The following is a 26,210-nucleotide window of genomic DNA, read 5'->3' on the forward strand; positions in this document are numbered from 1 at the left end:
CATTGGACAGGCATATGCTTTGAAGGGGAAAGTTCCCCCTGTGCCTGTGAAGGCGCACTCTACCAGATCGCTGAGTGCGTCTTGGGCCTGTCGTCATGGGGCTTCTGTGGCCCAGGTGTGTAGGGCGGCGACTTGGTCGACTGTACACACTTTCACAAAATTCTACAGAATGGATGTTCAGGCATCGGCAGATGCTTCCTTTGGCCGCAAGGTTCTTAGTGCGGCAGTTCCGTAAGGGCCCTTGTTTTTGGACCCTTTATTTGTCCGGGATTTGTTTTCATCCCTGGGTTATGTTTTTCCTGGGTTGTTGCTCCTGTTGAGCAAGTTTTTCAGGTTACCCAGCTGGGTTCCTTCCTTTGGTAAGGTTCCTTTCTCTGATGAGGAGACGGCGTTGCCTTTAGGCGCAACTGCGTTTCCCACCCCTCATGTTTGCACTGCTTTGGGACGTCCCCATTGTGACGAATATGAAGATGGCGGCGACTGTCGGAGGACTTAAGAGAAAACTGAATTTTTGTAAAATCTTACCTGTAAAATTCCTTTCTGAGTCCTCCGACAGTCGCCGCCCCCGCCCCTCTTTTGGGGTTTGATGTACTCTCTACTGCTATTCCACTGAAACTGAGGAATGGATACAGGAAATGGGAGGGTATTGTCTGAGGGGACCACCCCCTGGGGGTGGGATATGTTAAAACCTTTAATATTGACATATTCTGTTGCCTAGCTACTCCTACGAAGCAGGGACTAATACCCCCATTGTGACGAATATGAAGATGGCGGCGACTGTCGGAGGACTCAGAGAAAGGAATTTTACAGGTAAGATTTTACAAAAATTCCGTTTTTCTCTTTTTGTTCATTGACTGACACAGCTCCCGGTATTCATAACCATTGGGTTATACTGCCCCCCTACAGGAGTAGGACATTAGGCAAAAAAATTCTGGCTACACGCACGGACAGTCCAAGGGGCTATACACCCTCTCTCTGCTATAGGTACTCAGGTTTTTTTTTCTGCCTGACTAGTTCCTTGCTGGGATCTTTGGTCCTGGCAACATTTTCTAGATGCTAGATCTCACAGTAAAGATCCAGGAGGAAAAAATTGTCCCAATTGCTGAACCGGGCGACGGGCTGGATAATCTAGATCCAGTGGTAACCCCAGTCTGGCCAATGTGCGTGCGCAGGCCTCAGCTTCGTGCTAGGCTGCATGCGACATAGGCCCACTGGACTTGGGCTGGCCCTGCAAGTTAAACGGCTCGTGAGGTTTGCATATGACCTGGCCTCAGCCTGAGTCACAGCGTCCTTCCTGGCCGACAGCCCCACTTTCGATGGAGAGGAAGGAGGATCTGCCTGGAGCGGGTGCCCACCTGGTTCCAGCTTCCCCTGGAGGGTATTGGGGGGACCTGGGCCCCTCCTTGGGATGTTCCCCTCCTTCCCGCAGGCACTCCCCCTTGCTAAATCCCTCATTCTGAACCCCCCCTGCCCATACACTGGGAATGTGTTTTTTTTTTTTTTTTTTTTTTTTTGCGGGCTGCCCACTTTTCTGGGGTAAGGGCGGAGCGCTAACTGGCGATGCTGGGGCTCCTGCTAGGGTCCTCTGTCCTGCCTGGATCTATCCTGAGGCCTGGTCTCCCAATTGCTGGGTCCCTGTAGGCCTTGTGGCACCGCCATTCTGTTGTAGCCTTGTGTATTCCTATGCACGGCTGCCATGTTTGTGTAGTTCAGCTGCCATTTTCTTGTGGTTTGCATTGCAGATAGCGGTGGTCATGACAGTGAAGCCCCGTGGGTGGCAATTTCGGTAGTGGGAGCCACTCTTTTTTTTTTCCTCTGGTGCTGAATCCTGGATCCTTTGTTTCCCCAATGGAGGCAGCTTGCATGCAACGTGCTAACAGCGCCCCTGCCTCATCTGTCTCATCCGATCCTGAATCTGAGTCAGTCGTCGCAAATGTGGGTCACCCTTCTGGGTCTGCGACTACGCGCCTGGAATCCTCTGATAGTGAGGATGATTCCTACACGTCTGCGACTGCACACGAAAAGGCGCTGGTAGAGGCACTGATTGTATCTGTGCGTGAGACCCTAAAAATGGAGGACGCAGCTGAAGCTGTGATGGGGGCGCAGGTACCCTTTGGCACTCACAAGCCATCCAGAGCAGCAAAGGGTTTTCCCTTCCCCTCCTGTTGCGACAGAATTGTCGCAACAGGTGGGGACGACCAAAGCGTCCCCTAGGGGTTTCCCTGTGCCCTTTACTAGGCGTTACCCCTATGAGGAGTTTCGCTTAAGAAGTGGACTGCCACTGGTGGTGGACCCTCCGGTTTCCAGATTGAACAAGGCAACCATGATTCCAGTGGAAGAGTCCCCAGCCTTTAAGGATCTGGCTGCCTGGAAGGCGGAGGCTGTGGCCCGCATTTAGTACACCTTAACTGGTTCAGCAAGGAGGCCTGAATTTATTATTTCCCTAGTATCGCAAACTGACCGAGTGCTCTAAGCTCCAAGGACATGGCCTGGAGGGAGAACAGCTACCTTCCCTGCTTTTGCTGAGCTGGCGGATCAGCTGGTTCAGGGAATGCAGGATATCTGATGCCAATTAGGATGTGGCTCCCCTGATGACTCGCCTCTGTTTTGGCGGTGGTCCTTCGGCATGTCTTTTGGCTAAAATGCTGGTCTGCGGACCAGACTTCTAAAAAGGCCTTGACTGATCTTCAGTTTCAAGGAGATTGTCTGTCTGGAGCTACCCTGGATCACCTCATTAAGTCCTCCACAGGGTGGAAGAGTACTTCTCTTCCGCTGTCTACAAAGGGCAAGGAACCTAGTCTTAGACATGGACCTTCCTTCTTGGCTTCCTTCTCGGCTCCTACTTCAAGGGGCTTTTAATCGGCGCAGATTCCCCCTTCTCTTTATCTTTTTCAGTATGTGGTGACACTAAAGAATTGGCTGCCTGTTTCATTTATGGTTTTATATATATATATATATATATATATATATATATATATATATATATATATATATATATATATATATATATATATATATATATATATATATATATATATATATATAATCACATGTACTTTTTACCCACTCACATCCTCATCCCCCCTACGTCTCATTCCCCATTGGTAGTGCATTGGCCCTTCCTTCATTGTTTCTATACCTTAACATCTTCCTTCCTGAGAAAAATGGGCTTTTTATAGTGAACATACAATGAAAAAGATGTTTGGTATGGATTTGGGGCCAAGCTTAGCTCTTAAAACAGGCAGTCCTTGTAGGTAACAGTTGCCAAATCCAGTTATTCGAAGAATTTGTATCTCTTATGGTGTGTTTTTTGAAGATTTTTGGTAGGTGTTGTGAAGGGTGATTGTAGAATATATATTTTTTTTTTGGATACTTGCCTTGTTTGTACAACGGGGAAGGGAGGTATTGTAGGACCTATCATGTGTGTTTTTTTTTTTTTTTTTTTTTTTTTTTTTTTTCTTGTGGTAAATGTTATGGATTCCGGCAAAATGAATTTTCAGTGATTTTTTTTTTTTTTTTTTTTTCTGTCCAGTTGTTGACAAGCAGAAAATAGCTGAGGAAACTCCCAAAGAAGCTGAGGAAGCTGAGGAAGCTGAAGCTGAAGCCGAAGCTGAAGCTGAAGCAGAAGCCAGCATAGATGCAAGCAAGCAAGGTATTTTTTTTTTTTTTCTTTCTCTGCCTTCCCTGAATTGTACTTGATATGCCTTTTTATAATTGGTGAAGAAAATTAATTTGTTTTTAAATAGGAAGCGTTTTTTGTTTTGTTGCCATGTGCGTTTTAAGGTTGTAATGTGTGTTGTTTTTTTTTTTTTTTTTTTTTTTATCTGAATGACATGGAAGGGGAGGACAGTGAAATCTGTAACTCAAAAAGAAAACAAACAAAAAGATTTACAAAAAATCTTCCAAATGCGTAGGGCATTTTTGGCAAAAGTAAAGGTCACCTAACACTTTTGGGCGCTCCAATATCTTTCCCCTGCAAATTCTTTAACTGATCTGCCTGCGACCTCTGAACCATCATCTCTCCCCCCCCCCCCCCCTTCCTGCCTGTCCCATTTTCTGAGGCCTAGGGATCCCTCCTGGGGCAGCCATTTTGCTGTAGCCTGTGTGATCAATGCACGGTGGCCATGTTTGTGTAGTCCGGTGGCCATTTTGCTGTGTTTTGCCTTTGAAAATAGCGGCGATTTCAGCTGTGCCTCTCCTTATCCCCTGGTGCCGACTCCTGTATCTTTCACTTTCTGATCGCTGCACGTGGAGTGCCGGTTTCTGGTGGGTTCCTCGCCCTATCTGCGGAGGATCGATTTAGGTGCTCTGTTAACCACTTCCATACAAAGCAGTTACACCCCCTTCCTGCCCAGACCAGTTTTTAGCGCTCTCCCACTTTGAATTATAATTACTCAGTCATACAACGCTGTACCCAATCAAATTTTTTTCACACAAATAGAGCTTTCTTTAAGTATTTAATCACCACTGGGTTTTTTATTTTTTGCGATATAAGTGAAAAAAGAGCAAAAATTTTGAAAAAAACACATTTTCTTTTAGTTTCTATTTCTGCAAATAAGTCCATTTTTTTTCTTAAATTTGGGCCAAAATGTATACTTCTACATAGCTTTGGTAAAAATAACCCAAATTAGTGGTTATTTAGTTTGTGTGAAAGTTAGAGTATTCAAGCTATGGTGCCAATTATTGAAAATTGATCACACCTGATGTACCGATGGCCTATCATTTCTTGAGACCCTGAAATTGTCAGGACAGTACAAATACCCCCCAAATGACCCCTTTTTGGAAAGTAGACATTACAGGGTATTTAGTAAGAGGCGAGTTTTTTGAAGTTGTAATTTTTTTCCTACAATTCTTGGGAAAATTTAAAAGAATTTTTTTTTTTGCACAAAATTGTCATAAGTTATTTCTCATACAAAGTATATGCATACTTGCAATTACACCCCAAATACATTCTGCTGCTCCTCCTGAGTAGGACAATACCACATGTGTGAGACTTTTACACAGCCTGACCATATACAGAGGCCCAACATTCAAGGAGCCACCATCAGGTGTTCTAGGAGCATAAATTACACATATAATTTCATTACAACCTCATTTTGAAGGCCCTGGAGCACCAGGACAATGATATTACCCACAAAATTACCTCATTTTAGAAAGCAAACGCCCCAATGTATATACTATGAGGCATAATGAGTCTTTTGAACATGTCATTTTTTTCCACGTTTTTGGAACATGTGGAAAAAATGAACTTTTTTTTTTTTTTTTTTTCAGTTGTCAATTTATAAGATATTTCTAACACATAGCATGTACATAGCAAAAATGACACCCCAAAATACATTCTGCTACCTTTGTCACAGCATATCCACATACAGAGGCCCAACATGCAAGGAGCACAGTCAGGTGTTCTAGGAGCATAAATTACACATATAATTTCATTACAACCTATCACACTTTTTGAAGGCCCTGGAACCCCAGAACAATGCAAACCCCCACAAAATGACCCCATTTTGGAACGCAAACACCCCAACACATAATCTAGGAGGCATGGGCTGCAGATAGGTACTCTGATGGGCTGCAGACTGGTACTCGGGTACACTGATCGGATTCAGAAAGGTACTTGGGTACTCTGATGTGCTTCAGAGAGGTACTTTGGTATTCTGATGGGCTAGAGACAGTTACTCGGGTAATCTGATGGGGTGCAGATTAGGGATGCACCGAAATGAAATTCTTGGCCGAAGCCGAATAATAATGAAATGCTTGGCCGAAGGCCGAATACCGAACGCGGTGTTTCGCATTTTTTCCATTTATTTTGCCAATTTTTAGGGGGCACGCTGATGGGCACATTTTGTTAGGGGGCACGCTGATGGGCACATTTTGTTAGGGGGCACTCTGATGGGCAAAACAAAACATTTAAATCAGCGTTGCTCTTAACATAAAATATGCCCATTAGCGTGCCCCTTAAAATAAAATATGCCCATCAGAGTGCCCCTTAACATAAAATATGCTCGTCAGAGTGCCCCTTAACATAAAATATGCTCATCAGCATGTCCCTTAGCATAAAATAAGGGGCACGCTGATGGCCACATTTTATGTCAAGGGAGCACTCTGTTGGGCACATTTTTTTCTTTTTTTTTTTTTTTTTTTTAAGGGGCACTTTATAGGGCACTCTAATGTAATGAGCATGGCAAGTGGCAACAACATATGGCAGTCTGCACACTAATGCTTGTGCAGCTGCCAGCTACCGTATTCTCCCCCAAATGTGCTCAGCTCCACATCACATACCTGAACTGCAGCCAGAGCCAAAAGCCGCGAACAGGGGGGCGGGGCGTGGACCTAGTGTGAAGGAGCCGCAGTCAGGAGCAGGGGGCGGGACGCGCGCGTGACGTCACACCCCCTACTCGCGGCCGAACAGGACACCGGCGGCGTGTGAGAAGGGAGCCGCGAGCCACAATGAGGAAGGTGAGCGGTCAGGGCGGAAGCTGACATTGTTCGGCTCAAAATTATTCGGCCTTTTGACTTATTCGGCCGAACGCCGAAAGTGCTATTTTCTCTATTTTCGGCCGAATAATGTTCGGCCGCCGAATATTCGGTGCATCCCTAGTGCAGATAGGTATTTGGGCACTCTGGGCTGGAGACAGGTACTTGGGTACTCTGGTGACGGGTACTCAATGTACCCGTCGTCAGAGTACCTGATGATGGGCTGGTGACAGGTCCTCTTTATTGGGGGGCAATCAGTGTGTTTTGGGGTGCACTATGATCGGTAACTAGCTGTTACCCCAATCTCCTCCTCACACAGGAGCGGTGTTTGAGGAGGAGAACACGATGACAGCTAGTTACTGTGTTCTCTTTTGACATTCTGTGACCGGCTGTGATTGACAGCCGGTCACGTGGTAAAAAGCCAATTTCATTGGCTCTTTACCTAGATTGGGGATGGGCTCTGTCCGAGGGACGAGCCTCATCCCCGATCGCAGCGCTGTGAGTCCCCAGGGGTACGCATTGCGGAGAGAATGAGCGGCTTGCGCTGGAGCCGCTCATGTGATCGGCTGTGATTGGACACAGCCGATCACGTGGTAAACAGCCCATTTTATGGGCTGTTTACCTTGATCGAGGATGGGCTCAGTCCAAGGGACAAGCCTGATCGCTGCGTTGCGCCCCCCCCGGAGGAGCGCAGTAGCGGCGAGAGCGGGCAGCCGTCATATGATTGAGGAGCCCTTCCTGCCGGCGTCATTTTACTTTTTTTTTTTTTTTTTTTTTCCAGCAAAGGCTCTGGAGAATAAAATGGCGGTCATTGCAATATTTTTTGTCACGCTGTATTTGCGCAGTGGTCTTTCAAACGCCAATTTTTTTTAAAAAAAAAAATTATGAAAAATCACATTTCACTGCATTTAAAAAAAACTAAACAGTAAAGTTAGCCCATTTTTTTTTTTTGTATATTGTGAAAGATGTCACGCCGTGTAAATACCCAACTTGTTACGGTTTAAAATTGCGCACACCCGCAGAATGGCGACAAACTACGGTCAATGAAAATCTCCATAAGCGACGCTTTAATATTTTTTTTTTAATGGTTACCAGTTTAGAGTTGAGTGTAGCTTTTTTTTTTTTTTTTTTTTTTTTTTTTTAATTATGTGCAGGATCTCCTTGTTCAAGGAGTGATTGTGCCGCTTCCTCCGCAGGAACGTTTTTAAGGTTTCTATTCAAACTTGTTTACTGTGCCCAGAAAGTAGGGCAAGGTGCGTCCAATTCTGGATCTCAAAGCTCTGAACCGCTTTGTGCACGCTTTGTGCTGGTGCAGAAGTTTTGAATAGTCCATTCGGTCAGTGGTAGCATCTTTGAATCAGGGGGATTTTCTGGCCATTTTCGAAGAACACCAGTGATTCCTCTGCTTTGCGGTGGCAGAGGAGCATTTTCAATTTGTGGCGTTACCCTTTGATCTCGCCTCCACTCCCAGGGTTTTTACCAAGGTCCTGGCCCCAGTGTTGGCTATGTTATGTCAGAGAGGGATTGCGATCTTGGGATATCTGGATGATCTCCTATTACGAGCATCACTCGGTTCTGTTGGGCAACCTCAATTACAGTTCAGACCCTTCAGGAATTCGAGTGGCCGATCAATTTAAAAATTCTGCTGACGTCCTCCGTACGCGTTATCTGGGGCTAACCCTAGGCTCTGCCTTGGCGAGGGTCTTTCTTCCCTTGGAAAAGCTTTAGAAGTTGCAAGGTGCCATCAGGTTGCTGTTGGAAACCGATCGGTCTTCCCTACGGACTTGCATGAGAGCCCTGGGTCTGATGGTATCAACCTTCGAGGCAATTCTGTTTGCTCAATCTCACTGGACGCCTCTGCAAAAAGATTCTTGCAAAATGGAACAGGGATCCACAGTCGTTAAACCAGCAGATACATTTGAGCCATCTAACGAGGTTGGCTCTATCCTGGATGATCCAGTTGTCTGCTTTGTCAGGGCAAGTCTTTCCTTATGCTGTTCTGGACGGTGGTACCACGGATGCCAGTCTGTTAGGCAGGGGTGGAGTGCTGGGTAAGGTCTGTGCCTAGGGGACTTGGTCGACAGGACTTTTTCTTGCCGATCAATATTCTGCATCTCAGAGCGATCAAGCTTTGCCTGTTCCACTGTACGAATCGGCTACACGGTTCCCAGGTTCAGATTCAATCCAACAATGCCACGGCTGTGGCTTACATCAATCAAGGGGGCACCAAGAGTGTCCTGGCAGCCAAGGAGGTGGCCGGGATCCTGATATGGGCGGAAGACAATGTTCCAGCTCTTTCCCCAGTCCACATTCCGGGTGTGGGGAGTTGTCAGGTGCTGGATCAAGGAGAATAGTCCCTTCATCGGGAGGGGTTTCATCTGCTGTGCGTCTGGTGTGGAACTCCAGAGGTGGATCTCTTCCACAGAAAAAGTCCAGAGGTTTGTGGCCAGGTCTCGGGATCTTCCGGCTTACGCCACAGATGCTTTAGTGGCTCCTTCAAGCCAGTATCGGCTGATTTATGCCTTCCCTCCGCTCAAGCTTCTGCCGAGGTTCCTTCGCAGGGTGGTGGTGGTGGAAGGAATTTCGGTCATTCTGGTGGCCCCAGACTGGCCTAGTCCGGTCTTGGTACGTGGACCTTGTAAAAATGGTCGTCGATCCTCCATGGAGACTTCCTCTGCGGGAAGATCTGCTGTCCCAGGGATCGATCTAACATCCTGCTTTACGGTCGCTGGCTTTAACGGCATGGCTGTTGAAATCAAGGTGTTGAGGTATTTCTGACTCGGTGATTCCTACACTTTTGAAGGACCGGAAGTCGCCATCTAGGAAGATCTATCATCGTATGTGGAAATTGTACATTTCATGGTGTGAATCCCTGCAGCTGCACACTCGCTTGTTCTCCATAGCTAGGGTTTTGGCCTTTTAGCACAATGGGGTTTAGCAGCGGTTGGCTTTGGGCACTATCAAGGGCCAGGTGTGGGCCTTAGCCATTTACTTCCCATGACGATTGGCTACTAATGCCCTGATTCGCACTTTTATTCAAGAATGCGTCATCTGGCTCCCCCACGGAGATCCCCGTTGCCTCCGTGGGATCTTAATCTGGTTCGGTCTGTTCTTCAAAAGCCTCCTTTTGAGAACGTTGGGGAAATGTCTTTGCTTTCTTTATCCAAGAAGGTTACCTTTCTAGTGGCAATTCTGCCCACAGAGTGTTTGAGTTGGCTGCTTTGTCCTGTCTGCCTTATTTGGTGGTTCACAGAGAAAGTGGTTCTGTGACCTAATCTGTCTTTTCTTCCCAAGGTGCTGTCGAATTTTCATCTCAATGAATACATTGTGTTGCCGTGTTGCCTTTCCTATGTCCGTAGCATCCCAAGGAAATTGCCTTGCGCTCTCTGGATGTGGTTCGAGCGATAAGGGTGTATCTGACGGTAACTGAGTCTTTTAGAAAATCGGACTTTGTTCTCATCGAAGGACCTCAGAAAGGTTTGGCTGCATCTGCTGCGACCATATCCAGATGAATCAGGCAGACGGTTGTTCAGGCTTATTCACTGAAGGGTCAGGTTCCTCCTTTTCCTGTGAAGGCGCATTCTACTAGAGCGCCGCCGAGTACCTCTTGGGCTTTTTGTCATCAGTCCTCAGTAGTGCAAGTTTGTAAAGCAGTGACTTGGCCGTCTGTGCACACTTTTTTACAAAATTCTATAAGGAACATTTGTTGGCATCTTCGGATGCTTCCTTGGCCGCAAGGTTTCGCAGGCTGCTGTTTCATAAGAGAATTTAATTCTCTTTAGGGTTTTTTTTCTTTGGTGAGCTCCTGTTCCTGGTTGAGCTTCATTTTACCCAGTTGGCTAAGTTTAGACTTTGTAGTTTACGTTTACTGTCTGGCTGCATTCTCCCTACCCCTCATGCCTACACTGCTTTGGGACGTCCCAATGGATAAGAAGTATGAGAGCTGTGTCTGCCAGTGGACGATGGAGAACTTTTTTTTGTAAGAACTTACTGTAAAATCTTTTCTCTTCAGTCCATTGACAGACGCAGCACCCGCCCCTCTGTTTTGGGGATGGTTGTGTCTTTCACTGCTTGCAACGATGGGTGTGTGGGGTTATGCCTATAGGGACAGCCCCGTGGGCGTGGTTAATTGCTCTCCCCCCCCCCCCCCCCCCCTTGCCTACTACTACTCCTGCAGGGGGCAGCAAAACCCAATGGATAAGAAGTATGAGCTGCGCCCTATCAACGGACTCAAGAGAAAATGATTTTACGGTTCTTGCAAAATAGTTTTTCTTGCCTGGTGTGAAAACGGGCCCTTCAATCCCACATATTGCTCTGTATCTCACTTTCTGGCCTTTGCACAATCGGGTCTTGACCTAAGATTGGCCTCAGGTACTATTTAAGGTTAGGGCTCTGCCTTTAACCAACTTTTTTTTTTTTCTTGCTTTGCTCTCCCTTGTAAAAAAAACACCTGTCTGGGATATTTCCCTAGAGCACGTGTCAAACGAATGCAGCCCTCCAGGCCATTTCATTTGGCTCTCACACCGCTCCTGCAGCTACAACACCCCCCTCATCTGTCTCCCTTGTCCCAGCAGTCCCACAGAGGACTACAGAGCTCCTCCTACAGATCCTGCGCTTTAAAACAATGGAGATGTTTGTTTCTGCGCCCCCCCCCCCCCCCAAGGAGTGAGGTGGCTCCGTGCCAGTATGCACTTGTCCTTCACAGCTTAAGGCTTTAGTTATTAATGAAACCAGTAATAATCGAATACAGAGACAATGATAAAGAGTAAATACATTTAAATAGTCTTATAGATACAACCGGCCCTTTGAGGCATCCGTAATGCTGATGCGGCCCGCAATTAAATTGCATTTGATACCCCTGCCCTAGAGGTTCTCTCATTCAAAGTAGCCTTTTTAGTTGCTTGCACAGCTACCAGATGGGTTTCTGAATTGGTGGCCCTTTCCTATTAAGAGCCTTTCTCATACGTCACAATGACAAGGCTATCTTATGCCCTAGGTCATCTTTTTTTTTTTTTTTTTTTTACCTCGAAGGTGATCTTAGTATTCCACCTTATTGACAACACTGTCTTCCCATCCTTATGCCCTGCTCCTAAGAGCCCAAAGAAAATAGATCTTCATGCCTGGCTTAAAGCTGCACGATTAATCATTGGAAAATGGCGATCTCGATTCAACCCCCTCACGATCTTAATCGGGCATTTCCACGATTTCTTTTTTTCCAAATATAACTTTATTTTTAGTTCAATCTTATTTTATTGAAAGAGAAGGGTTTTACAGAGTTAGGGGAGAGGCATGGAGCATGAAACATACAGTAAAATAAGTTGTTCAGGAATGACATAAAGTATACCGTGAGTAAGTGCATACAACAATCAACATCAATAAGTGCCAATATGGAACCTAAATCGCCAGGTCCATTAGAACCTGGCAGCAGCACAAGGACAAGATAACAGCAACTTGGGGTGTCAGGTGTTAACATAAATAAGAGAAAAATCAAAGAAAGGCCAACACCGGTACAAACACTTTCATGGCTGGCGTCACTTGGGAAGAATGTGGAAAGTGTGGTAGGCATTGTTAAATATCTTGGTTTTCCAGTAAGTAACGCCTAAAAACAACAAATAAGCAAAGAGGATTGCCTTATGGTGTCAATGGTATAGCCAGAGAGGGGAATAGAGCTTAGAGGATGGGATAAAGCAGGAGAATGTAAAGAGGTATGCCAAGGGGGCAAAGAAGGTGGATGAAATCAGGAGGGGCCGCCCACGTCCCACTACTGCCCCCCAGCACCGGGTAGCACAGATGTCCCGAGCCAGGACTGAAAGGCATCCGAACACCGAAACATGTCCCAGGACCTCCAAGCAGCAGAGAATCGGTCCTCCCTGGCCCCCTTCCGCGCCAACAGGTTTTCCATGTCCCTAAGCCGGTCCAGTTCCAGAGCCCACTCAAGTTTAGAGGGTACGTGCTTGGTCCTCCAGTGTCTGGGTATCACCGTCCGAACAGCCGCCAAGAAAAACCTCAGAACGTCTCTCTTGATCGACCGGAAGGAACCGGGTAACAAAGACAACAAGGCCAGTTCCGGTGTCGCAAGAACAATGGTCGCCTGGAGCCTGCAATACAGAGCTATGATTCCTGTCCACAATTCATGGATCTGGGGACATTCCCACCAGATATGGATAAGCGTTCCCCTCGAGGACGAGCACCGCCAACATTGGTCCGACTGGATTGGGTCAATGTAGGCAATCGAGGAAGGGCACCTGTACCATCTGCTTAAATAACTTTATTTTTAGAACACAAAATGGCATACAGCGGAACTAAAATGAGTACATAACAGCCAAACCATCATAAAGAACCAGGCCATCATAAAAAGTTAATTTATATCATCACTGCCCCCTCCATGGACTCACACGAGAGGCTCTCATTGGATTTATATACCTTCCCACAACATATAATCAGGGCTGGCAGTAAAATAAGCCCTCAGGTTGCCCGTCCATTCCGTATTTGCCCCTCATTTATTAAGACAAGACAAACAAAAACCAAACAGAAGAGGAAAAAAAAGGAGGGGGAGGGGTAAAAAAACTCCCCAAAGAACATCACCAGAAAGAAAGATATGAAAGGCCGAGAGAGGCTAAAAAATCGTCCCTGACTGGGGAGACCACCCCCCATCTCCATTCCAGAATGCAACAGGGCAATATCCTCGTAAGACGAAATAAGTGTTCCAGAGCTCCCAGGTCTCATGATATAGCTCCCGCTTACAATGTGATGTCAGCACCAGGTCCTCCATCTTATTAATAGCCTCTACCTTCCGTAGCCAGTCCTTTACCGTAGGACAAACTTTTCCTCAACACGGGGATACATTAATTAGATGACGCACCACCGATTTCTCATATCCCTATATGGGAATGTCTGATAAGTGAAGCAAAAAGAGGGCGGGTCCTCCTGAATAGAATATTCCGTAAACTTTTGAACAATAGCTCTAACCTCAGACCAATATACTGAAAGTTTTGTGCAGGACCAAAAAATATGGAGTAATGTTGCATCCTCCTCCCCCCCACCCCCCCCCCCCCCACCCCCCACAACGCCAGCAGTTTTCCGACACGTTCTGGAAGATCCTATGAAGTTTGTGAGGTGTATAATACCACCTGGTCAGTAACTTAAAATTGGTCTCTTGGATTTTGGTACAAATAGACGATTTAAAGGAGAAAAAAATAATCTTCTGTATTTGCGATGGTATGAAAGTGCGGTGTAGATCAGATGCCCATTTAGTCAGACACGGCAAAGGAGGTCTATCCAACAGGATCGTTAGTAGACTATATAATAAAGAAAGCGTATGTGGCAGGGCCCCTTTCAGGCAGTATTCTTCAAATCTAGTCAAATTATGTGCGAAATCCGCCGGATTCGGAAAAGTATGTAAAAAATTATGAAGTTGCAAGGCAGACCAAAAGGTGAGCCTAAAATGGCCATCCGCGGTCGTCAAAGTCTCCAATGTCAGACAACTATCCGAGACCAGAAACTGGGCGACCCGAGTATATCCGGATGCGCCCATCGTCCCCAAATCTGGTGACGAAAGGCCCAACATGAACCGCGGATTTTCGATCACGGGAAATAAGAGAGCAAGGAGGGGAAAGAGTACCGCACGATAGCCTGATGGCATGTTTGCAGCGTGGTACCCAGAAGGGGGTGAAGACGCAATTGCAAGTCTGGGTAGCACCAAAGTGCTCCCCTAAGAGGAATATTCGTCTGTGCTTGTTCTATAGTGATCCACAGTTTAGATGCCTGGTGTCTGCACCAATCAACCACTCTACTCAGATGAGCTGCCTGGAAATACTTCTGTATATCGGGAGAGCTAAGCCACCACAGGCTTTTGACAGGGTCAGTTGCGTCCGTGCAAGGCAAGGTTTTTTCTGTGCCCAAATAAATTTAGTGAAGAGGGAATGGATCAAGTGAAAATACCGGGCAGGCAGCCGAACCGGAAGAGCCCTTATCAAGTAAATATGTTTGGGCACTATACTCATCTTTATCAGGTTACACCTGCCAAACCACGAGTGGAGACCCGTATGCCATTTATCCAAGAGGGAACGTGTCTCTCCGATCAGGGGGTGGGGGGGGGGGGGGAATTCAATTCATAGACCCTAGACAAAAATGATGGAATAAAGGTACCAAGATAACGTAAGGCTGAAAACTGAAGCCAAAGCTCGTTTGTAGAGTACGTAGGAGAGGCGGCCAAACCCCCACTCCCATCTCCTCCGATTTACCAAAATTAATTTTGAAGTTCGAAAGGGTTCCATACCTAGTCAGTTCCTGTAATAAATTCGGAAGGGAAATAGTCGGGTTCGTCAATGAGAACTTAAGATCATCAGCATAGGCGGATATCTTGTAATGACTTCCACCAACCTGCAATCCCTGGCTATCTGGATTCAGGCGTATAGTGCAAAGGAATGGTTCCAACGAAAGAGCAAATAAAAGAGGGGACAAAGGGCAACCCTGCCTCGTACCATTATTGATGGGAAAAGGATCAGATAGGTGACCGTTCACCTTGACGTGTGCGGTGGGGTTCGAGTATATACTAGTGATCCAAAGCAGCATATTATTTCCCAAGCCTATATATTTAAGGACCGTAAACCTGAAACGCCAATTCACCCTGTCAAAGGCTTTTTTCCGCGTCAGTATTAATGAAAACACTCGGGATTCGGGAAGTATTAGCCACGTGGATCAAGTTTTAAGACTTTAGTGGTGTTGTCCCTAGCCTCTCGGCTAGGAACAAAACCCACCTGGTCAAGGTGAACGAGGTCAAGAAGGTGTGGGCCTAATCGATTAGCCAATATTTTCCTAAACATTTTCAAATCTATATTAAGTAAAAAAATAGGCCTATAGCTTCCACAAGATGTAGGGTCCTTTCCTTCTTTCAGGATAACAGTAATATGCGCCGCTTAGGTGTCCCTAAGCAAGTTGGCCCCTTCCTTCGCAGAGTTAGTCTGACTAGGTACGGACCCAGGATAGAAAGAAAAACCTGAAAATATTGGAGCGTAAAGCCGTCCGGTTCAGGGGCCTTCTTCAGCTTCATGGCACCTATGGTCTGTTGAACCTCTGCCAAAGTGATCGGCTCATCTAACTGCACTCTTATCTCAGTAGAGAGTGTAGGAAGACAGGACGCTACAAGATAATCCTCCATTACTGGGGTAGGTATGGTGGCGTCCTTCAGTGAATACAGTGAAGAATAGAATCGGCCAAACTCCCCCACAATCTGTTATGGCCTTGCATTGAGACCATATTAGGGACAAAGGTTGGTTCGCTCACGGAGTGTGCAAGTAGCGTCCCACATTTATCTCTGTATTCATAGCCCCAGCCTGTATAGCCGCTTTAGCTCTAAACAAAAGATCAGCTATTTTTTGAGGCGTTCGTACAAGCTCAGTCTCCAGAGCCGGCGACGTAGCGTGTTTATGTGGAGATTCAAGGCGACGAAGCGTATCTAAAAGCTGCGTTAATTTGTTTATCGCGTTCCTTTTAAGTCTAGATCCATGTTTAATAAGAAGCCCCCTTAAGACTGTTTTATGGGCCTCCCACAGATTCCCCATCTCGCATTCCTCCAAATAGTTTATCTGAAAATAGTCCTGCAATTTAGATGAGATGTCGTCAGAACTTCAGGAATCTGTAGGAGGCTCTCGGTCAACCTCCAGAAACATTGACGAGAGGCAGCGAAGTCAGACAAGGAATAAGGAAGCATCACCGGCGCATGATCTGACCATGTTATATCCCTGATTGTTGATGTTTTAATCGCATGGAGCTGCCTATGCGGGATTAAAAAATAGTCGATCCGTGAATAGCACTTGTGAGGTGCTGAATAAAATGTGTAATCTCTCTCAGAGGGGTGCAACAAACGCCATACGTCTATCCATTGAGCATTTATAAAACGTCTGCGCGATACTTTTGCCGGTAGACGGCAAGATGGCCAATCTACCCGTAGAAGTGTTGAAACGGGCCAAAAGCGGGGCATTAAAATCCCCACCTAAAATGAGCTGTCCCTCCACAAATTCCAGGAGCAATTTAGTCACTCGCCTAAGAAAAACTTCTTGGCGATCATTTGGTGCATACAATGTTGCAAATGTAAACTGTGTATCACCGACCGTCCCTCTAATAAACAGATATCGTCCCTCTGGGTCAGACAAAATATCATTCAGTGTCCAAGAAAGTTTGGCGGACAAGAGAATGGTCACCCCTCGAGACTTGGCATCAGCATTCGTAGAATAAGCTATATTGTAACCGCTATTCATGAGCCTGGGAACTCTGTTGCCTCTAAAGTGGGTCTCCTGAATAAAGGAGAAGTCCACTCTAGATCGCTTGAGATCCTTAAGCAACATCCTTCTCTTTTCCGGTACATTAAGACCTCTAGCATTCAAAGAAAAGATGGTAAGGTCCTCCATCATCGAGACGAAAGGGAAAAAGAAATCAGGAAAGAAGAAAATTGGGAAAAAGAAGCAGAGAGAAAAGGGTAAAAGAGAAAGGGGGAGAAAAAAAAAACAGAAGAGCGAACAGAAGTGGTCATTGACCACCCTGCTCCCTCGAAAAGATACACACTTTCACTAACAGGGAAAATTCCCGTGTACAGTGTGACCAAAGTCACCCCTCAGTGTACTGACCTAAGTGGGGAAGTAATCAAGGACATGGATAGCAGTAAAAAGAAAAAATTAAATAAAAAGACACCGCTCTCCCGGACCCCCTCCCGCCACACCGGCAAGGATCAAAAACTTAACAGCCCTCCAATCAAAGAAAAAAATTAAAAGATAAATAAAATAAAATAGATCCCGGAATTATAAAAAACAGCATGGAAAGATAAAGCTTGACACTAACCCACTGTCACCCGCCCCCTTGTTAACTAAATATCCCCCCTCCCTTCAAAGAATAAAAAAAGGAAGAGGGAGAACGAAAATCCCTCTCTATAATTGCCCGCCGATCATCAGGGAGCAGTGCCTGTTGCCACCCTTCCATCAACCACCTCCCGTCAACACCCAGGGTCTCTCTCCCACAATCAGGGCCCACTTCCACCCCTCACCCATAAATCAGCAAAGGCCTTATATATTGCGCCTACTGGACCCCAATTAGGGGCCTATATCCACAAAGTGAGTAAAGGGCCATAACAGATAAAGGTGGCACAGATCCCGGCCATCCACGATCCGATAACCACCCGTGAACAATCAAAAGAAGCCCTGTACCCTGGCTGATTATAAGGTAGGGGCCAGTTACCCGCGGGTAAACGTGCCTGAGCCACCCTCCAGCAGTCTCCTCTAATATATTCGGGGTACCGCATCGGAGTGGAGTTCTCCCTTACATCCCCAAGCTATCTAGGAGGCAAAAAAAAGGGGGGGTGGTGGGGGCTAGCTATATCAGCCACCCAATAGGCCGGTAGACATCTCCAGAAAAAAAAAACCAAGTCATCATAAACTTTATAAAGAAAAAACTGCAATGTGATAAGTCATTGTTAAAGGATAACACTAACAGCTTAAGTTATCAAGAATCTATCGGTGTGCAAATTAATCATTTAAGTCTATCAAATAAATCAAACAATACAAAGCTACCCGGGGACAGATACCCCACAAGAAACTCTCAAACAGATCCCATAGACGCCCAAACCCGGGTGCACAACGACGCCCAGCATTCCAAGTGCATATACAATAATGTATTCATACTGGATATATATTAAATGTGCAAACTTGTATCTAGGTGGAAAAAAAAAAGAAGGGAGGAATCTAATAAGACCTCATACTTGCCTGTGCTTAAAAAAAAGAGAGAATTGTTATAATATAATCAAAAAACAGTGAGCTATTCAATTACTATGCTGAGCGTCATTGCGGACCCCGGTCCGGGCCCCCCGAGATCCGTGCAGAGATCCCCTGGCGCATCCATCCCCCAGCAGTTCCACCTCATTCAATCCACCCTCCTAACATCATCCACCCCACCCAATTTATTCAAACTGAAAAGAAAAAAGGGGGGGGGGGGAGAAAAGTGTCAAGTTTACTCCATGTTACACATCTGATGTAAAGAGATTGCTCACAGGATCCTTTCCAAAAAAAAGCTTTAACTTTTTATTCATGTCAGTCCAGCTTCTTGCGGCACCTAAGGGACCCCTCTTTTGTTTTCCGCCGTTCCTGCCGTGACTGGCGCCTCCTTCCTGATGCTACGTCTCTGATCCTCGCCGGTCCATAAAAAAATCAGCCAATTCGGGACCTGGAAGGGGTCTATACCCATGAATAAAAAGACTTTGCAGGTCACTTGGTGATCGTAAAGTAAAAGAGCCCTGGGGATTACGGAAAGTAACTGACAGGGGGAAGCCCCAACTGTACGTCAGGCCCAGCTGTCTCGCCTTGTCTAGTACCGGGCGGAGGAGAGCCCTCCTCTGCAGTGTAGCTTTAGACAGATCCGGAAGGATTTTAATAAGTGCCCCGTCAAAATCTACTGCACCTTTTTCCCAAGCTCCTCGTAAAATTAGCTCTTTATCCACAAAATGATGGATCCGGCAGACCACATCCCATGGTCTGTCAGGATCAGCGGAGCAGGGACCCAGAGCTCGATGAATCCTGTCGAACTGCAGTCTGGTGGGGTACAGGTCTCCAAGAATTTTCTGAAATGTTTTTTGCAGTATCCCCTAAGTTCTCAATGTCGGTAGTCTCCGGGGGACCCCGCAGACGCACGTTGCGTCGGCTTCTGTCCTCCAGCTCCTCCATGCGTAGTTGTAGGGTCATCTCTGCCTCTAGGTGGGTTTTAGCATGGGCTTCCAGAGCACACACCCGTCCTTCCAGGGAGGAAAGGGAAGACTCGCCCGCCGCCATCCTCTGTGATACAGACGGCTTCTCACCTCTCACCTCCTCAATGGCGGCTTGTTGCTTCTCTTCTATCCGGGCCACCATTGCAGCAATGTCCGCCTTGGTGGGGAGAGCCTGCAACAGTGCCCGTAGTTCACTGACTCAAGCCTGGATTCAGTCGGGGTATCTGTATGGGCTTCGAGTGGTTCCGGTAATGCAAAGGAGGCAGTGTGAGCACTCCCCATGATAGCAGAGTCCATGGCTGTAGCCTGCAGTCCACGAGGTGCGGCCATCTTGGACCCAGATGAACCCGGGGCTGAAACCGGGAAAAACTGAGATCTCCCCCTCGGTTTTGCTCAAACTGGGTTTCTTAACCGAGCCTTTAGTTTTGCGTTTTTTGGAAAGTGTCATGTCCCCCAGGTAGTTCAGTATGTGCCGAGCAAGGCCGAAGGGAGCCGGGAGCTCAGTAGATGTCTCTACTCCGCCATGTCCTGGCCACGCCCCCTGCAAATCACATTTTAAATGAAGCCCATTTCCACGATTTCATGTAAATGCAAAACCGTTCCGTGCTCACAGCTGTCAAACTTTGTCGGCTGTGTGTATTTTTTTTTTTTAAATAATAATCACAACATTGCTCAGCACTGCGAGATGAAGAGAAACGTATTTCATTCGTTTTAGATCAAAGGGATGAACTTCGGTCTGTAAATGTCAATTTAACCACAGTCTATTGTGAAAGATGGTTACGTTTAGAATCGTGAGAGAATTTTGATCTAACCAAAAAAATTGTGAATCTCCTTTTCTCCAGAATCGTGCAGCTCTAGCATCGTAGTCTTGAGTCATTTGTGTATGTCTAGGCTACTGCTCCAGTCAGATGGGACAGATTCCCAGTTTTCTGGTCTTCACAAGAAGTGCCCTGTTTCAAAGTCCACCATTGCACGATGGATATGAAATCTGTTTGCTAGAGCTTACATTCCTAAAGAGAAATCTCCTTCTGTGCTTTGTGCCCATTCCACCTTATTAGTGGGAGTTTCCTGGGATTTTTTGGCACCAAGCCTCTGTAGCACAGTTGTGTTAAGCAGTTACTGGGTCTTCTGTGCAAACTTTTTTAAATTCTACTGGCTGGATACCCAATCTCCTGCTGATGCACTTTTTGGGTTCAAGGATCTCTGAGGCTTTCTAGGGTGCTGTTGGCACAGTTCCGTTTGCCTCATTGATGCCCACTCTTCCTATTCATTGTTTTAGGACATCCCATGGTACTGTGTAATTTATACAGTACTGGACACCCTCCCTTCCTTTGCTTTCCTGATGCTGTATTTGCTACAAAACTGAGGACTTACAGAAGTAGTTGGAGTGTCTTTTTTTTTTTTTTATACATTCTTTTGTGGCGTTATATTTACCCTCACAAGGGTTTGGCAAAGCTCTAACAGAGTGGTCTTAGTCCAGTGCTTTTTAAATGGTTGTGTAAACTTCATTTAGAGCTATGTATAAGGTTCCTAATGGGGTTTTTTCTTTTTTTTTTTTTTTTTTTTTTTTTTTTTCCAGCCTTCACTTTAGTGTTTACAATATGTTTTCCATATGTTTTCCAGCTAGCATGAAAGGACATCTTATTCCTTTTGGCATCGTAGGAATGGCAAATAAAGCGGATTGTCTACAGAAAGGAGAAACTGTCAAATTCCAGCTATGTGTTCTGAGTCAGAATGGGCAGACAATGGCCTGCAACATTGAGCCACTACGTAGGGGTACTGTTGAATGTGTAAAAGATCAGGTAAGTTCCACAGTTGGATACTTTTTAGGTCCGCAGTAGTGCTCATTAAATATAACTAGCAGATTTCAGAATACTCTTCGTAACTTCAAGATATTAAGCCTTGCCCTTAACCACTTAAGCCCCGGAGGATTTGGCTGCTAAAAGACCAGGGGTTTTTTTGCGATTTTTTTTTTACTGCGTGACTTTGACGGACCATTGCGCGGTCGTGCGACGCTGTACCTAAACAAATTTGACCTTTTTTTCCCACAAACGGAGCTTTCTTTTGGTAGTATTTGATCACCTGTGCGATTTTTTTTTTTTTGATCATGCGCTATAAACAAAAAAAGAGCGTAATTTTTGCAAAAATAACTATTTTTCACTTTTTATATGAAATTTCCCCCCCCCCCCCCCCCCCCCCAAAAAAATGTAAAAATCAAAATTTTTTAACATTTTCGGCCAAATTGTTTTACGCTACATATGTTTGGTAAAAAAAACGCAAAAAGCATATTTTGATTGGTTTGCGCAAAAGTTATCGCGTTTACTAACAAAGGGAAAGATTTTTGTCATTTTTGGTGTTTTTTTTTTTTTTTAACGAGTAATGGCGACGATCTGCGTTTTTTTTTTTTTTGCGGGACTGCGACATTGCGGCGGACTGATCGGACCCTTGACTGACATTTCTGACACTTTTGGGGGTACCAGTGACATTACTGCAGTAATCAATGCTATATATGCACTTACTGCAAAAATGACACTGGCAGGGAAGGGGTTAACTTTATTGGACAGGGAGGGGTTAAGTGTGTCCTAGGGGCGTGTTTCTAACTGTGCAGGTACATGGCTATTGGTGTAAAAGCAAAGATCAACGGTTCTACATAGTAGAACCGTCTGATCTTCATTTTTACACCAGGGAGAATGACGGGCGGCTTGTTTACATAAGCCGCTCCGCCTTTCTCCCTTCACAGGAGCGATCGTAGTGTGACCGGCGGACATCGAGTCCGCCGGACACACGCACTGACTTGTCTGTGAACGAGCCGCGGCGGGCGCGCGCCCGCCCGCAATAGGCTCGCAAGTCAGTGACAGGCGAGTGACGTATCCATACGTCACTCTGCCTGGCCGGGGCTGACCGCCGCAGTATATAGTCGTGCGGCGGTCGGCAACCGGTTAAGTTGTATTACAAAGCCTCTACTGGTCCCTGAGGTTTTACCAGTTTGACAGCTGAGCTGCTGCTTATTAACCTGGAGAGTTAAAGTGGTTGAAAACACTTGCATATTCCCAGTGTAGTGACTGGCCTCAGGTAATAGAGCTCAAACCAATCCTCCTACATAAGTTTCACCCATTTATCTGCAGCCTTCTCTTCTCTACATCCGTTTTGAAGCACAGAATTTATAAAGCTTGTCTGAGCTGTCCTACAAAAAGGGGACAGCTGAATTTACTCAGCAGTGCTCAGTGAGGATAACTCTGATCCCTCCCCGTCACATTTTTTTCCTGGTGTCAGGAAAACTTGTCAGAAGTGGCTCATGCAGACGGCAGAGGAAACAAAGCAGCAGACACAAGACATTTAATCTTAATTGAGACAAGTACACACAATCAGTGTTCATCAACTAAAATATTTCCTTTGACTAAATTAACACTATTTTAATCGAATAAAATACGACTAAAGCTAAAACCATTCAGATGACTAAAATATGACAAACTAAAAAGACATTTTAGTCAAGACTATGACAAAAACTAAATTGAAAAATGACCTCAAAATTAACAATACTCTGCTGGCCATTCCTAAGTCCTGCAACACCATTCCATCCAAAGCCTGTAATGATGGCACATTAAAGTTTAAACATGTATAGCACTATACGCATAAGTAGTGGGGCATCTACGAAGCTGCTGAAATGAAAGGCTTTTTTTTTTTACATATCTTTTTCTTACTATTACAGCCAATAATAGTTTACAGTTTTTGAGTTTTTTTGTATCTTAAAGTTGCACTTCTGTTCAAAAGCATTGTTTTTGTTTATAAATAAAATACATTTTTATAAAGACGTTCTATATCACAATGGCTAAATCTGTGTCTGTAGTGCATATTCAAACCTTAAAATCAAAAATGTGTTTTTTTTTTTTTTGTTTTTTTTTTTATACTGGAGTATATAACTAGTTTGAAAATTCTAGAGAAATGTTTAAATGTATTACAATTTACCTAAACCCATTCAATTTGTAGTTGACTAAAATGTATGAACTTTTAGACTACTTAAATGTACTGGAGATTTTAGTCGACTTTAACTAAAATAGCATTTTAGTCAAAAGACTGACTAAAACTAACTTAAAATTTGCTGCCAAAATTAACACTGCACACAATAGAGGCATATGCTTTGTTCATATTTCAAATTTGAGGTTTACCACTACTTTAATTTTCTCATAAAGCCTGGGTTAAGCTTTTAAGGTATTAAGGCATTTGAGCCTTGTTACCTGGGCTTTTTCTACCATGTCTTATTCACATTAGGGAACTAATTTTTACTATCAACTTTAACAGTTGTCTCCATTGGTTACGATAATGTATTAACTGCCTAAATGTGATAGGTGAAATGTGATGGCTGAAATACCTTTTTTAAATTTGGATATGAAAGTGTACACACATCTAGCTTATTTGAAATTGATTGTTATTTTTTTTTTTTTTTTTTTTAAGTTTGGCTTCATTAACTATGAAATTGGTGACAGCAAGAAGCTTTTCTTCCACGTAAAGGAAATCCAAGATGGAGTAGAGTTGCAGGCAGGGGATGAGGTGGAATTCTCAGTTATTCTTAATCAGCGAACTGGAAAATGTAGCGGCTGTAATGTTACATTATTAAGGTAATTATCTTTTTTGCTTAATGTTGTACCAATGCTTATCCTGCCTACTCTATTAAAGTCGAACTTAAGGCAGGTATGCAAAATGCCGAGCTTTAGATTTTAGAATGTGTATTTTTACATACAGCTGGCAAAAGTACTAAAATGTACTTTAATTCTTGTGCTCAGCAGTATTTTAAGTCCTACTTGATTGCATATATTTTTAAAGTGCATTAGCCACTTGCCTTCTGGGCTATTTCTGACACTTCTCTCATATGTAAAAATTTATTTTCCCTTACGTCCTCCGACAGTCGCCGCCTCCTCTAAGTCCTCACTGATGGGTATTGTCTTCCTATCCGTAGGAATAGCTAGGCATATAGACTTAGTCCAAAGACAAAAGGCATTAGCATATACACACCCACGGGGGCTGTCCCATCCGGTCAATACCCCCCCTGCATCACCACTCCCAACTCAGTTTTAATTTGCCTAGCGTCAGGAATAGTCATGCTACCTTGTGCTGGGGCTTCAGTCTCAGCCTTCCTAAATCTTTTTTGATTTTCTTTCTAAATGTCAGTTTTTTTTCTCTCACTTTACTAGCTGTTTATTTTGTCAGCTTTAGTGTTAGTTTATTCTTCGGATGAAGATGGATCATGCGGTGCTGGAATTCGGACTGGCCGCCCTGGTTCTCCAGGGCACAGAGGGTCAGATGGACCCCCAGCCCACCATCGAGCGTTCAGCTATGGTTCGCCCTGGCATTAAGAACGACCCATCCCTGTTCGTTGCAGGGATGCAGCCGTGAGGTGGCTACCTCACAGGACTCGTCTGCGGTGCTGCAGCGTCATGTCCCTGGCTCACGGCACTCCCTGTCAGATGAGGACAGAGGTTTATCAGTGCATGGAGGCTCCCCACGCCATCGGGTACAGGTAAGCACTTTTCTGTGTGGGGCCTCTGCCTGGGGTGGCAGTCTGTGTTGCTGTGTGTCCCCATGTCTGTGCCTGTGTGACTCCCTGTGCGATCCCTGCGGGGTTCGCTTTGTGCAGATCTGTATGTTTGCTGGGGGTCCCTGTCCCTGTGTCACCTTGGGTGCATGTTTGGGGGTACAGACTTGTGTATTGTGCGGCGACCACTGCGGGGGTAAAATCGCGCGGTCCGCCATGTTTTTACTATTCACACGTGTATGGCCCCTCTGGGGCGAGTATACAGGTCATTTTGGCGCCATCCGCCTCCATTTTGTGTGCGGTAGAACGATCGGTTCGGCCGCATGTCGGCGGCCATCTTGACGTAGCCTCCTATGCATCCCTATGGGGCAGCCATTTTCCCTGGGGTCTGGCTTATAGCCAGCCCCCTCCAGCAGCATTTCCTCTCAGGCAGCAAGGACACAGGTAGCAACGATCTGCGGGCTCTGCAGTTTATCTCTGTCTTCTTCTGTATACTGCTTCTGGCTCAGTTACTTTCTCCTTTTGGGGGTCTTCATAGCTGTGACAGTAGCGGTGGGCCGCGCACTCCGCAGCGCTATTTAAGGGGACAGTACACTACTTTTTTGCACTGTAGTTTTTATTATCTTGAGCCATGGATTCTCAGGAAAGCAAGTTTCCTCCAGCTTTAGTGGGGGGCCCCAGTTCTCCTGTGGCCCCGCTGCGACCTGATCTGGCTGCTGTGGTTGCGACTTTAGTGGCAAATATGGAAATGCTGGTGTCTGAACGGGCTGCGAGAAAACGGCCCAGGCTGTCTCTCTCTTATTCATGGGGATTTGGCTGCTGCGAGCGTGCCCTTTTCAGGGTCCCGCTCATCCTTGGACCCCCCGGGGTCTGAGGGGGAGGCTGAGGTGGAGGGTGTTGATACATCCTCCCCAGGGTCACCTGAAGAATGGGCGACCATGGATGAGTTGATTATTTCGGTTAAGGATACCTTACATTTGGAGGACGAGCCCAGTCCTCCGGGCGTTGTGTCCTCTTTTGGGACGCACAGGGCCCGCAAGTCTGTGCAGGTTTTTCCCTGCCCTGCTGAATTTCATTACACTGTTGATGAAATGTGGCGCACGTTAAAACGTCCATTCCTGGTACCTAGTCGGTTCAAATTGCTTTATCCTTTTGCGCCGGCTACGGAATCGCGATGGTGTGTGCCTCCACAGGTAGATCACACTGTGGCCGTGCTGAACAAGGCTACCTTGGTTCCTACTGAGGATACCCCGGTTTTCCGGGATCCCACGGACCGGCTGTTGGAGTCTCTAGCCCGCCATTCCTATACGGTGGCGGGTTCGTTGCTCAAACCCGTTTTCGCGTCCGTTATGGTGGCTCAGGCGGTGGCTGATTGGATTAAGATGCTTAGAAGCAACCTAGTGTCTGATGACGTGCCGCCTGCACGACTGGAAATGGTGAACCAGATCCACCAAG

General features: G+C 45.7%; 1 protein-coding gene across 2 annotated transcripts in view; it reads left to right on the top strand.

The window, feature by feature from the left end:
* Window positions 1-26,210, top strand: part of CSDE1 (cold shock domain containing E1) — a 208,419-nt gene that overhangs the window by 165,670 nt on the left and 16,539 nt on the right. The window contains exons 19-21 of one of the 2 annotated variants that reach the window (XM_082246093.1): window positions 3,533-3,652; window positions 20,849-21,027; window positions 23,678-23,841. In XM_082246093.1, coding sequence (XP_082102219.1) covers window positions 3,533-3,652; window positions 20,849-21,027; window positions 23,678-23,841 — 463 coding nt within the window. The remainder of the gene's footprint in view (window positions 1-3,532; window positions 3,653-20,848; window positions 21,028-23,677; window positions 23,842-26,210) is intronic. The other variant, XM_082246094.1, reaches the window with a different exon arrangement.

The sequence above is a fragment of the Pelophylax lessonae genome (genome assembly GCF_965119305.1).
Source record: "Pelophylax lessonae genome assembly, chromosome: 2".
In the NCBI taxonomy this organism is placed as follows: Eukaryota; Metazoa; Chordata; class Amphibia; order Anura; family Ranidae; genus Pelophylax; species Pelophylax lessonae.